The following is a 13,906-nucleotide window of genomic DNA, read 5'->3' on the forward strand; positions in this document are numbered from 1 at the left end:
TATATATATATATATATATATATGCATATGCTTGTTAGTTGTAAGTCCTATCTGGGGTGTGGTGCTCGAATTATTAGGCGCATCGGGATGACCAGGACTCGTATAATAGCCTTAGGTCATATCTTATATATATAGCAACCCATTGCATAAAAATTAAGAACGTACCAATCAATATAGCTATTCAATGGTAGCTACAACCTTTTGTATTTAATGTTTTCATTCATTTGCAACATAACTTACTAATATATGAGAGAATCCGAAAACTAAACGTGTACAAGAAAAATATGCTCGACCATGTCAGATAGTCTAGGGATTTGACAAGTGTGGAAAGATCTAAGAGAGACTTTAATATCCTAGATGATAAAAAACTAACCAAATGAGGATCAACTAGTTGACCTACCCGTAATCCACCTAAGAGTCGGCCAACTCAAGAGACAACCGACATGGCCGACCGATCGACTCAGAGTAGAGTACATAAAGTCTAAGCAACTCTCAAATGTCAAACGACAAACCTGGCCAAAGGCCGACTAAAGGAAGGTCGATTGACCATAAAAATATTAAGGGCATACTTATAATTTAACTATTATTCTGGTTTCCTATAACAGAGGAATGATAAATATACTAAAGGATAGTTAAAATTTAAGACCATAATACTTAATTCCTAAATATGTCTCTCTCCAATCTTAATCGGGTCCAAAAGGATTTAATCAATGATCTTAATTTCTGTTAGAGAATATAAAAAATGGATAAGATAATCTGTAAAATGAGAGGATTCGACCCCTTGACCTGAGGGGACGTATACTGAAGAATAGGTCGAGGACGTGATATATATATATATATATATATATATATGAAACCCGGCCGAAAATCAGTTAGTTATCGCGAAGGAACCCCGCAACAGTTATGCGAATCTCCCGTCATTTACGTTCAAACCTGCGATGCGTCGGGACGTGTTTTTACTCAAAACTCATCGAATTCTGCTATTTACAACTTGCACCCGTAAATTCATAAGGATTGTGAGGCATATATAAAAAGCCGCACGTACATACATCCCCAAACAGCCCATTTCCCATTCCAAGTAAAAACTCGTTACCATGCCATCCAAAATAGACAAAGGCAAATCGCCGGCCGCCGCCGGCGAATCCCTCTCCATCAACCCCACCATATGGAAAGAACTCGCCGTCAATTCTCCCGCCCTCCCCCGCACCGGCTCCTCCGTCTACTACTTCTGCAACGGCCACGCCGAACAATGCCCCTCCTTTCCCCAAGACCTCTACACCGCCTTCACCTTCCCTTGCCATCTCGCCGCCGTCAATCTCCACGCCGATCCCACCACCGAGCAAGCCTTCGCCCCCCCCCCGCCCGCCGCCGCCGCCGCTGAACTTTCATCTCCGGCGATGGATGCAACACCCATCGCCGGAGGCGTGATTTCGGTCGCAATAACGCTGACGAAGAGCGAAACGAATTACAAGAGCAAGAGCTTCTTGAGTCTGCCAGAAAGTGCGGGGCGTGTGTTTCATCCGTTGGGGACGGGGGAGGAAGTGGACGTGTTTGATTTGAATAACCGACGGTGGAGATTTCAGCATTTTTACGGGGGGAATCCGGCTAAGCATATGTTGACGGAAGGGTGGAGTTATTTTGCGTTGAGCAAGATGCTGGTTGCCGGAGATGTGGTGGTGTTCATGCGGGATGAGGACGGAGTGATTTTGGTCGGCTGCCGGCGGTGCGGGGACGATGAAGGTGGTGAGGCTCCGGCGATTAAGGGATCGTCGAACAGGTGGTTTTCTCTTCTTTTTTGGGTTATTTTATTTTATTTTATTTTGATTTTATGAAATGGAACGGATTTATAGGAGTGGAGTTTTAGAAAAGGCAAGATTTTGTTAGGGATATGCCGATAAAAAATGATTAGATTTATTTTCAAGTGAGATAAATATTAAAAATTATTCATTTTATTTCAATTATTTCAAATTTTTTATTTATTATATTTTATGCTTTCTTAATTTTTTAAGCATTTTCTATGTATAAAATATTATCATACAAGCTTGAATCTTCATGCATAAAATGTCGCTTTAACTAGGGGTATAAAAAGCCGAGCACGAGCTAGCTTAGGGTGAGCTCGTGTTCGGCTAGTTTATATTTCGAGCTCAAAAAGTGTGTTCGTGTTCGGCTAGTTTGCTTGGCGAGCCGAACACGAGGTGTTCATGAACCAAGAGTTGTTTTGACAACCCTAATCATGTAGCCATAAGTTGTTAAGGTTTGGGGCAAGATTTAAAAATTATTATTTGTATTAACACATCATTTGAATCTAATTTAATAATTTTCATTCTATTTTTTTAATTAATACTTTTAATTGATAATAATTCTTTGTAACCTTGTAGTCAATTAATTTTATAAGAAATTGTTCTGAATCAAACTATAAATCTGCAGGAGTTGTAGGTTTGATGCGGAGGCACGAAAAAAGAGAGAGGATTTAGAGATGGTACTTAGAGCATTGCGGTGGGCGGAGGAAGACGGCGAAGGGGTAGTGGAAGGCAAATATTATCCTGACACGAAGCTTCCGGTTTATGTGGTGGAGAAGGAGGTGGTGGATGAGGCGCTAAAGGTTAAGTGGGCGTCAGGAATGTGTGTAGGCAAGAGGTGGGAGAGGGCTAATGGCCTCATGTTTTGGCTCTATGGTACCATCAGCTCTCTCTCTCTGGAATCTGCTGATACACCATGGCGTATGCTTGAGGTATCGCAATCTATTTGAAAAATTATTGCATCATGACACTTGAATTTGCAACAGGCGCCCAATAACAGACAAACACATGGCAATTTAGGCCCACTGACACGCCTACTGACACCCCTGTCATTGGACAGCTGAAGCAAACTTGCGTCAGGTGTCCTGATACAATAATTTTTCCAATCTCTCTCTCTCTCTCTCTCTCTCTCTCTCTCTCTCTCTCTCTCTCTCTCTCTAGTATTTATTTATTTATTTAACATTCTAATATCATAAAATTATGCATAGAAAAGAGTTATTAAAGATTGATGATATTTGTGTTTTGGATATGATATTAAGGATTTTGGTGTTATTATGTATATAAATATAGGAGTTTAAGTGTAATATATGTAAATAAGTATGATTTATTTGGTATTTTTGTAAATGAGCCAACTATTTATATAAGATTTTAAAAAATGAATGTCTGTATATGAAACGGACTATTCTTCTTCTTAGAAAGGAAAAGTATATGATTTATGTCGGAATTTAAAATAAAATGTTCAACTTCATCACTAATGCTTTCACCATCCTCAAATCATTATGATAGTGAAAAAGAATATGGTGTAGGCTAAGATTTAAATATTTTATATTAATAAGGGTGCGTTTGAGGCAAATTGTGCTTATCCAGATAAACATTTTATTCTGAAACGCGGCATGTAGGGTTCGACTAGCGACCTGCGTTTAGTGTAAAAATCGAACCTCGTTTTTGGATAAGCTGCAGAAACGTGTTTTTTAAACGTTGAAATGACGTTTTAAAAATGCCGCCCGCACTTTTAAGCTGCCCCAAACGGGCCCTAAGTTAACAATGAGCACTTTAAATTATGGGGAGATTTACGTACATACCACTTAACTACTTTGTATTTACATATCTATTATTTAAAGTTTAATTTTGACATATATGTCATCTTATCTTTGCATGAAAGAATGCATATTTTAATATTTAAAAATAAAATAATGATATTTTTTGTGATATGAAATATTTGGTTAGTACAAATATAAAAATTAAAAGTTAATTTGTTAGATATATAAATACATAAGTAGTGAGTGGCATGCATGCAACTTCTCTTAATTATCATCTAAATACTCATGAAGTGATTAATAAAAGTATAACTTTCATTGGCTTGATTCGTTGAGTTATTTGATGAATTAATTCTAAATGCAGAGAGACTTGAGGTATGTTTGGGGCAGCTGCAGTTTATTGAATAATCTGCTTATATGCTGATTAAAAATAATCTGTTGATAAGCTAGATGCACTGATTATTACAAATTATCAGTTTTTTAGAAAAGTCAATACGCTGCTAGAAAGTTATCACCGCACCTAGATATGTGCGGTGTGAAAGTGTAGTTTTCACCGTTTTGAAAACGCATAAGCTGTCAAAACTCAGTTTACTCAAATATGTCATATGAGTTTTCAAAACGCCACCACACCAAATAAACTGCCTCAAACGGAACTAAAACCGATCTGTCTCAACATTTTGGATATTGACGCCGATAAATTAAAAGTTTGCTCTTTAATAACTTTCAGGTTATTTGGGATGAAACAGATAAGAAGACTCGCGAGAATCCATGGGATGTTAAGCCTATCTTTTCGGTCATTACTCAAAAGCGGGACGAAAAGGTCCAAATTGAAGCTTCGGCTGACAGTTAAGTAATTAATGCTTACAGAGCCTTAATTATTATTCACCATAATTTAATCTTTCATTATGATATTTTCTTTAGTTAATTATTTAATGAGACGGTTTTAATTATTATTTGTTTATTTATAATATTTATCCTTATAAAAAGAATATACAATAGTGAAATATAGGTTTATTTTTTTAATATTATGTTGCTGGTATGTTATTTTAATTAAAGTAAGGGACATTGACATGCCTAGTACACAATTGTTATGTATTTATATTTCTCAGGCCTAATCTTTCGTATTTACACACATAACAGTCAAATCTTTAATATAACATTATTGTCATTTCTTAAGAGTGAAAACATGCTTTGAGGCACAAGTTTAAAACACCATGATGCTATGTGCATAAATATGAAAGTAGTGTCAACTATTTAATGAGCAAAAGGAGGAGGATATTTAGATACCCAAATATGACCATAAAATCAAGCTAGGTTGTTACATGCGTATTCTCAAATCGAGCTCACATGCTAAAGTGGTTGAATAAAGCCCACCTGCTGAAGTAGTTGAGCCAAGTCTACCTGCCAAAATGATTGAGCTAGCCAAGGGCAAACTCGATATGTTAGAAGACCATCATTACTTTAGAGTACATATGTCCATCCTTATTTACGACACTGTCTGAAACTTGTGTCGCTATCTTTTAATAAAGACACCATGGACATATGTAGTACTAGTGTTCTGCGAGATGTAATTTTATATATTTTTTTTAATTTTTCATTTTGTAGGAGAAGGGTGCACTATTAGAAGAGGATAAAAAAGTGAGAGTTCTCTAGGAGAAGAAAGGAAAAGACCCTCCAAAAACAATTCCTTCCTTAACAGATTTAGTAAGAAGGTGAGGAGCTTGAGATCTAGCAACACATTGATCATCTTGTTTCAAACCTTCCCGCTCAGACAAGATCTTTCCCTTCCCTAGGCATATGAACTCATGGATAATGTAGGACTCTACGTCCTAAAAAAGATTCAACATAAAAGTTCATGCTCCAATCCTACAAAAAAGATCTTAGAATAAGAAAGAATGACGACATAGGATAGATTGCAACAGATATTTCCATTCCAACAAATGAATGAGCAGAGGGAATAAATGTTGAAGGCCACACTAGAAATAAGAGAATAAAACTCTAGATCTCATTCCACGACACATCCTAGAACATTATTTGGCTCTGTGGCTCACGATGGAGACTTGCCAAGTGCACGACCTAGAAGGGATCTTGGTCTAAAGCTAAAGCAAGAGGAGAAAGAGGGGGATGAATCTTACATCTTGGAGAGAGAATCTTCTGAAGCCTTAGATGGAGTGATAATAAGAAGAAAAGTGCAAAGACTATTAGAGAACATATTTTGAAGAGAGATTGCAAAAGCTGAAGCATTGAGGAAGTTCAAGATTTCCACTTTAAAATCTTATAAAAGAAAGTCAGATCCTGTTGATCATGTAGCCTCTTTTGAGTTAGGTGTATGTTTATTAAGGATAAAGGATGCTCTAAAATATCATTTATTCTTTATGACGTTGAAAGAATCAACTTTACATTAGTTAAAAAACTTATATGCAAGAGTTATCACTTAATTCAAAGAGTTCAAGTGGAAGTTTGTAGCATAGTTTTGTAGTGCACAAAAGCCACCGAAAAACTATCATGCTCTTTTGAAATCCATCAGTAGCCCTCAGAGAACCTTAATAGCTTCATCACTCATTTCAAATGGGAGATTTTGAATGTGTGTAAACTTCAACCTTCTATCATTCATGTAGCCCTAAACTCTAAGCCTGCATTAAGTTCCATTCAGACATGCACTTGGCCTGTATGTCGTTGTCATAATTTTGTTTTAAACAACTTCACTAAATAGGGACAAAATGATTATTTTTCCAGAAACAACTGCCTCACAACTGTTTTCACTCAGTTGCAACAAATAAACAACCAGCTTCCCGCATTAACTTCTTGGGGCAGCGCAGCTGCAGCTGGGCCAAATAGAGCCTAAGTCCCTAATAGAGATAGTTTAAGGTCTCTCTATTTTTTTGACGTAGCGAGCAACCCTTTTGTTGTTTGATGCAACATTTAGAATGGCTACTTCGTGTTTCTGGGAGAAGATCCAAATAATGTCAGAGTTTCTCATCATTCACATAAGGATTGAAATATTGAATATGTAGAGTCAAGATTTTAATATCAGCTGAGATAACTGCTTCCATTCTAAAACACATATTGTACGACATTTCTCTAGTTGGAGCATGTGAAGTTGTGTGATATGCCAAGAGAATATTAGGGAGCTTTTTCAACCTATTTCCCCAACTTTCTCGAGGTGAGCAATTAGCCCCTTAAGAATGGTACAATTAGTGACTTCAATTTTCCTGTTCATTTATGAATTGTCTATAACTATATGTAGCAATTGGATGTGAAGGTCATTACAAAAAAAGTTATAGAGCTTCTAGTGAATTGAGTCCTACTATCAATAATAATTTTACAAGAATACTGAAGCTATAAATGATGTTCTTCTAAACAAACTATTTGATATTTGCCTCTATAACTTTTTCTGGGGGTTTAACCTCCACCTACTTAGTGAATTAATTAATGACCAAAATCATGAATTTCATTATTTCACGACCATAGGAAAAAGTCTCATGATGTCTATCCATCACTGCCAAGCAACCAAAGACTCTAAAGAGACATAAGTTGTATCAGTGGTGTGTGCATGATTGAAACTAGGAACTTTGTATTTCTTAATGAAATTCAGTATATTTTGCTTCCTTTTTGGCCAATAATACCCCTATCTCATTATCATAAGAGTAAAAGATCTTCCTCCCAACTTATCATTGTATATCCCAACATGAACTTCTCATAATGTATTGTCAGCATCAATCAAAGAAAGCCATTTAAGGTATGCCCTAGTGAAAGCCCTATTATAAAGTTATACATTTATGATGGTGAAATCTATTGCATGCCTTCTGACTCTACATCTTCAAAATGTAAGTTGTTTTGAAGGAAAGAGATTATAGAATCCATCCACCAATGTTTATTCATCTACTTAGTTGATTGTAACTCCCATGGGTGAAGAATACTAGAAAAATATATATTTTCATTACATCTCTTTTTGCATGAATCACTAGTGGTTAAGGTGGCTAACTTGAAGAGGACATCATCCTGAGAATTTTGCTCCCAAAGTTACGAATTATCTGGTGCATCTGAGATAAACAAGGAGCTATTTTACTAAGATAAGACAAATAAGAATTGTGTATATTAAAATCTCCCTCCACATGAGAGGCTATTAGTTGGAAATCAAAATAAACTATTCGGCGATGAACATTACAATTAATGATAAGTCTTAATTTAATAATGAGGGTTTCATATTCAGCGATGTTATTTGTTACAAAAAAATTCAACTGAAGTTCATTCTCCAAAATATCTTATTTAGGAAATATCAAAAGAAATCCAACTCCAGCTCTAGAATTTTCAAAAGCTCCATCAACATATATTATCCATAATGAGTATTTTGAAAGGGGGATGATTGGCTTAATAAGGGTAGGCATTATACATTATAACATAAAGTTAGCGACCACTAGTAATTTGATATCAGGCTTTGACAAGAATCAGATATCAAACTCTCCTAATTCGATGGACCACTTCATCTGCCACCTTAATGTCTCCAATTTTTGTAATATAACTCTCAAGGGGAGGTAAATGTCGACACTAATAGTATGGGTTTGAAAATACAAACATAATTTTTTAGTCGAGAATATTAATGCTAGGGTCGTTTTAACCTTCAGTGGATAAAAAAATTTTAGTTGAGAAATAATTTTGCTAATGTAGTCAATTGGCTGTCAAATTTATGCTCTTACCTAATTATGACTGAACGTATTTCATACAAATAGTTTGCATGAAAGAGATATAATGTCTCATCTTGAATTTGTTTGATAACAGAGGTAGTGAAGCTAAGTATATTATGAGCCGATAAAAAATAATTGACATTCATCTATCCATTGAAATCCAGTATTTCAAACTCCCCTTAATATCTTGAAGAACGAGAGATATCTTTTTCATGATCTTGCCAAAGAGCACAATAGAACAACTATCCTTCCATTTAATCTTTGCACCTCTTTTATGCTATTAGAAGAAATCATATCTTTTATGGCATTAATTTTTTTTATGAGTAGTCTTGATTTTTTGGTGAGTGACCATGAATTCAAAATATTTTGTTGATGCCACTCCGAAGGCAGACATGCCAGGTTTGAGGCGTATGTTATACTTTTGAGGAAAATGAATATATTTTTCCAAGTTGAGAATATGTTAAAAAGTTTTTAGACTCTTGACCAACATTTCATCAATATATACCTTCATGTTATACCTAATAAGGTCCTTAAAAATCTTTTTCATAAGACTCTGATAGATTGCGCCAACATTCATTAGGCCGAAGAGCATCACCCTGTATTAGTACATGCCTTTATTTGTCTGGAAGGAAGTAGTTTCCTCATGAATAAGATTCATCTTTATTTAGTTGTAACTCGAATAAGCATCCATTTAGCTAAGCATTTGATATCTAGAGGCAAGTTTAACTAATTGATCTATTTGAGGTAGAAGAAAACTATCTTTTAGATAAGCTTTGCTCAAATTAGTATAGCCGACACACATCTTCTATGCTCTAAAATCCTTCTTCATCATAACAACAATTGCAAGACAAACCCGATCTTGTACCTTCTATATTAAATTTGCTTGGAGAAGCTTGTCAACCCTTGTTCGCTTGCTTGCTGGTACTTTAGCATAAAAATTTGCTTCTTTTGGATGATCAGTTTATGTTTGGGGAAAATACTTAGAGTGCACAATTACTTAAAAATAAATTCTGGACATATCTAACTGACTCCAGGCAAACAAATCTTCATTTATATAGAAGAAAACTAAGTACTTTAGGTTTTGCACAATGGAAAACAAAGATCTAAGCTGCACAGTTCGTGAGGGGTATTCATCTGACAAGGATGCATAGATTAAGTTTTTAACTGTGAAGCTCGTTGTGATGTATTTTCATCTCAGAGATCAAATCTCTTAAAATTGAGTCTTCAATGAGCACGACATGCTTACGTGAGGTAGCACGATCATGTTAGTTTTTTACTCTCTCATAAAATACCAACTCTGGATGATGTTGGGAACTTAATTATGAGGTACGGTATAAAAACCACAATCCTAAATATTGATTAGAGATGTCTTTTAAAGATGGCATTATATGTTGATTCCAACTTGACGATGAAGAGTTTGATCATGTGAGTTGTATGTTGGAAGAATTCTCCCAATGTAAGGGAGAGGGTAATTATTCTCTTTGCATCCACCGATTTATAATGAAAGTCGTAGAGAGGTCCATTGGCAAGATGTAGTTTTTTTTCCCTGGTCAACCCTGGTTGAGAAGAATAAGACATCAATTGAAATCTCTACATCAACGAAAATTCTCTTTAAATTATAGCTAGGATCACTGATTCTAGCGCTTACAATAGGGCAATCTTGATAAGGGACTTGGAGCCCTTCAAGGCCAAATTCAACAAATATGATGAAGTGACTAGCACAATATTTCTTCAGTGAAGGCTCCTCATTGGAAGTCACCAGAATTTGCTAGACTAATAGTGGTCCTCTAATGATATTTGCAAGCTTGCCAATAAACTAACAATTCTCATGTTGTTCCTTCTAAGAATGTGAAACTTGTGTATTGCGTTTATTGGCCATTGGAGAAGTGTAAAATCTTATTGCCACAGTTTTGTTTATTATAAACGACTCTAAAACATTGCGTGTTTAAAGATTCACGACGATAGAGTGATAATTTAACTTCTCAGCATTGTACCAAATTCCATCACACCATAGATAATTGAAAAGTAATATGAGAAGACTATAAGATTTTTTATTTGGAACACTAAAAATTGAAAAAAAATCAGGGGGTTGAGCCCAGACAAAGTATTCCACTATGAATGTGTAATTGCAAAGATGCACCATTATCCTGCAATTCGGAAGGAAAGACTACAATGCTACACAAAGTATAATACTAGTATGTGTACAATATATAAAATAATTCAGAAGTCTGGTGAAAATTTTTGTATTCTGAGTATGATGGATGAAAGTATTATTCGCTGGAAGTTATCGCTGGATCTTCTATATGATGTTACTCACTACTCCATATGCAAGATACTTTGTAACACTGTATTTAGAATACTTCATTGAATCGTATTTAAGGATATGATTTAATACAATAGAGTTTGCCAACATTGGTGAGCAGGGGTGGCACGGTGGTTGACTGCGATCGACAGGCGGTGGTTGACGACGGTCAACGACTACGGGGGTCAGAAGTTATTGTTGTGTCTATTGTCATAAACAACACTAAAAATTGACTCATTTTCTTCCCCTAAAGTCAAGAGACGGGGTCTATTTGGAGGCTCTAAGAGAGGTATTTTGGTCATTCTGCAAATAACTCCTATGACCACCCATCAAATGACCCATGTTAATTCCAGTTGATCATAGGGTTTTTTATTTTTATTTTATAATTTGAGGCCTTATTAATCTTATAATTGAATGATTTTGGACTCGTTGGACTCCTCTTGTTGAGATGCTCAATTTGATTATATATATATCAAATTTAGAGTTCATTAATCTAAAGCCTCCAAATATGACTCAAATGGCCTAATCAGATTTGGATTTGATCAATTTTGATATCATTCCTCTAAGCAAAAATGTCAATTTGACTAAAAGTTTGCTCAAATTAGAGCTTTGAATGATTTTTAATTTGAATCACAATACTTTTTATTAGAAAATTATTTCGAGAATCTTATCAAATAAAAAAATGTCAGTTTCATGCTTAATGGCACATCAATTATCACTTAATTGAAAACAAATATTGAGAAGTTTAGGATATATATACATGTAACCCTAACACTCCATTTCCTATTCGAAGTAAGAACTTGTTGCCCTGCCATCCAAACAGATAAAGGTGAAGAAGCGCCGTCCACCGCCAGCGAGTCTCACGCCATCGACTTCATCATATGGAAAGAACTCGCCGCCCGATCCATCGAACTCCCTCGCGCCGGCTCCTGCGTCTACTACTTCTGCGACGGTCACGCCGAACAATGCTCTGCTTTTCCCCCAGGCCTCTACACCGCCTTCACCTTCCCCTGCTATCTCGCCGCCATCGACTTCGACGCCGATCCCACCACCGAGCAAGTCTACGCCACATTCACTCTCACCACCGCCGACTTCTCATCCACGCCCTTGGATACATCCATCTCCGGCGGCGGCCTCATTTCCGTTGCAACAACACTGACGAAGGGCGAAACTAACTACCAGAGAGAAAGCTTCTTAAGCCTCCCGGAAAGTGCCGGCCGGATATTCGGTGAGCCGGAGGCGGGGCAGGAGGTGGACGTGTTTGATTTGAATGACGGGCGGTGGAGGTTTCGCCATGTTTTCGAGGGAAATCCGCAGCGGCATTTGTTGACGGATGGGTGGAGTTATTTTGCGTCGAGCAAGATGCTTGTCGCCGGCGATGAGGTGGTATTTATAGGGGATGATGAAGGAATAATTATCGTCGGTTGCCGGCGTTGTGGCGACGATGGAGACGGTGGGGATGATGAAGACGGCTTGATTGAGGGATCGTACAGGTATTTTTCTCTTCTTTTTGTTTTGTTTTGTTTATTTATTTATTTTTTTTCTGAAATGGTTTGGTTTTATGAAAAAAAATTATTGGATACGGACAATGTATGCAAATATGTATTTCGGTGGGCCTCACTTTTAACTTTTTTTATTTTTTACTTTTTAATTGCAGTGATTGACGGTATTCGGTGTCCGTACGAATAATTTCTCAGTTTTATAATATTAAAGTTTAAAAAAGAGGTAAAACTTTGTAGAGGATAAGACGATAAAAAATATTCAAATGCAATTCAAAATTCTTAGATTTGTTTTAAAGTAAGATAAATATCAATGATTTATATTATTATATTTGTTTGGAAATAAATCGCTGTTTTTATATTAAAATCTAAGTATATTCAATGAAATAAGTATCCTTGAATTTGGATGATTTTATCCCAAGAGTAATTACGATATTTTAAATTAGGAAGTCATAGTATTGTTTTCCTTAGAATAGAAAAATACATTAATAAAATTTAGAAAACTTATATGGTAGGTTCAATCTAGGTTGTTTGTTTAATACTAATAATAATAAATCTAGATTAGACAAACATAATAACACACATAGATTAAGATTGTTTGTCTAATCTAATTAAAAAACTTATATTAGAGTCGCGCTCAACAATATGTAAAAAAGAAGAATATAAGTTGATAGCCCAAAAAGAACACACACAAACAAGACTTACAACAATAAGACAACGAAAAATCAAAACCCTCAAACATCAAAAAAGAAAGGAAACAAACCCAGATGAATCAGCCAAAAAATTTCCCACAAACAAAAATAAGCCTAGTAACATTGCTCCACGAAGAAGTAAAACTAGTATGAAGGACACCATCCAACAACAGAAGGATCATGACAATAGAGGAAGAATTGAATCTGGCAATCTTTGAAGAGGAGGAACAATAAGCGACAATAGTCTTAGATCAGCAGAAGAAGGAAGTTCCAACCTAACAGCAGAAAAGAAACAAAAACCACAACAAAGAAACCATAACAAAGAACATCCCAGAAAACACTGAATCAAATAAACAAAAAGACATAAATAGATGAAAGCAAACAATAATCAGACTAAGCAAGCAAAAAATAATATAACTACAAAAAATAAACAAAAAACACCACTAACCCACAAAGCTTAGAACTTAAAGAAAAAAGATATTAAAATTCCCTCCAACTATGATAAATATCTTATACAAATAAAATATTCAAACATAAGGACGAATTTTGATAAATGGTTGAATAACACCATAGCTCAACCAAAAAAAGGCCAAGAAGAACAAGAAGCAAGTGTAATTTTGATCGTTTCAAAAGAATAGTAAAAAAATAGCAAACCACAGAAGAAAAAGGAGCTTCCCACCAAGAAGAAATCCTAAAAAGAAAAGCTAAACGACCAACACTACTTCAAAAAGAAGTAAAAACCAAACTGAAAGACAATAAGCAACAACAGAAAAGAAACACAACAACTTAGACTGTCAACGAAAACTAAAAGATATCAACAAACAATAAAAGGAACACAACTATGGAGTAAACAGAAAATGACAATCACCAAAGAGAAAGAACAAATAAGAAACAACAACCCTAGATCAACAAGAGAAGAAAGTTCCAACCCAATTGCATAAAAGAAACAAAAATCACAACAAAAAATATCCTGAGGACAATGAACCAAATAAACTAAAAAATAGAATTAAATAAAATACAAACAACCAAACAGTCTGAGCAAGCAAAAAGCAATACAACAATAGAAATAAACAAAAAACACAAACTCACAGAGCTCAAAACTTACCTGAAGGAAACACTATTAAAATTGATTCCAAATATGATAAATATCATATATATATATATATATATAT

The 13,906-nt window shown here is 35.4% G+C and overlaps 1 protein-coding gene across 1 annotated transcript in view; it reads left to right on the forward strand.

Moving 5' to 3' along the window:
• The first annotated feature begins 911 nt into the window (after positions 1-911).
• LOC110020368 (auxin response factor 10-like) overlaps positions 912-13,906 on the forward strand; it is a 20,420-nt gene continuing 7,425 nt past the window's right edge. Inside the window, exons 1-4 of the mRNA XM_020718446.1 lie at positions 912-1,777; positions 2,428-2,731; positions 4,284-4,401; positions 11,367-12,036. Coding sequence (XP_020574105.1) covers positions 1,095-1,777; positions 2,428-2,731; positions 4,284-4,401; positions 11,367-12,036 — 1,775 coding nt within the window. The 5' untranslated portion in view covers positions 912-1,094. The remainder of the gene's footprint in view (positions 1,778-2,427; positions 2,732-4,283; positions 4,402-11,366; positions 12,037-13,906) is intronic.

Source organism: Phalaenopsis equestris, unplaced genomic scaffold, assembly GCF_001263595.1.
Source record: "Phalaenopsis equestris unplaced genomic scaffold, ASM126359v1 Scaffold000094, whole genome shotgun sequence".
NCBI classification, from domain to species: Eukaryota; Viridiplantae; Streptophyta; class Magnoliopsida; order Asparagales; family Orchidaceae; genus Phalaenopsis; species Phalaenopsis equestris.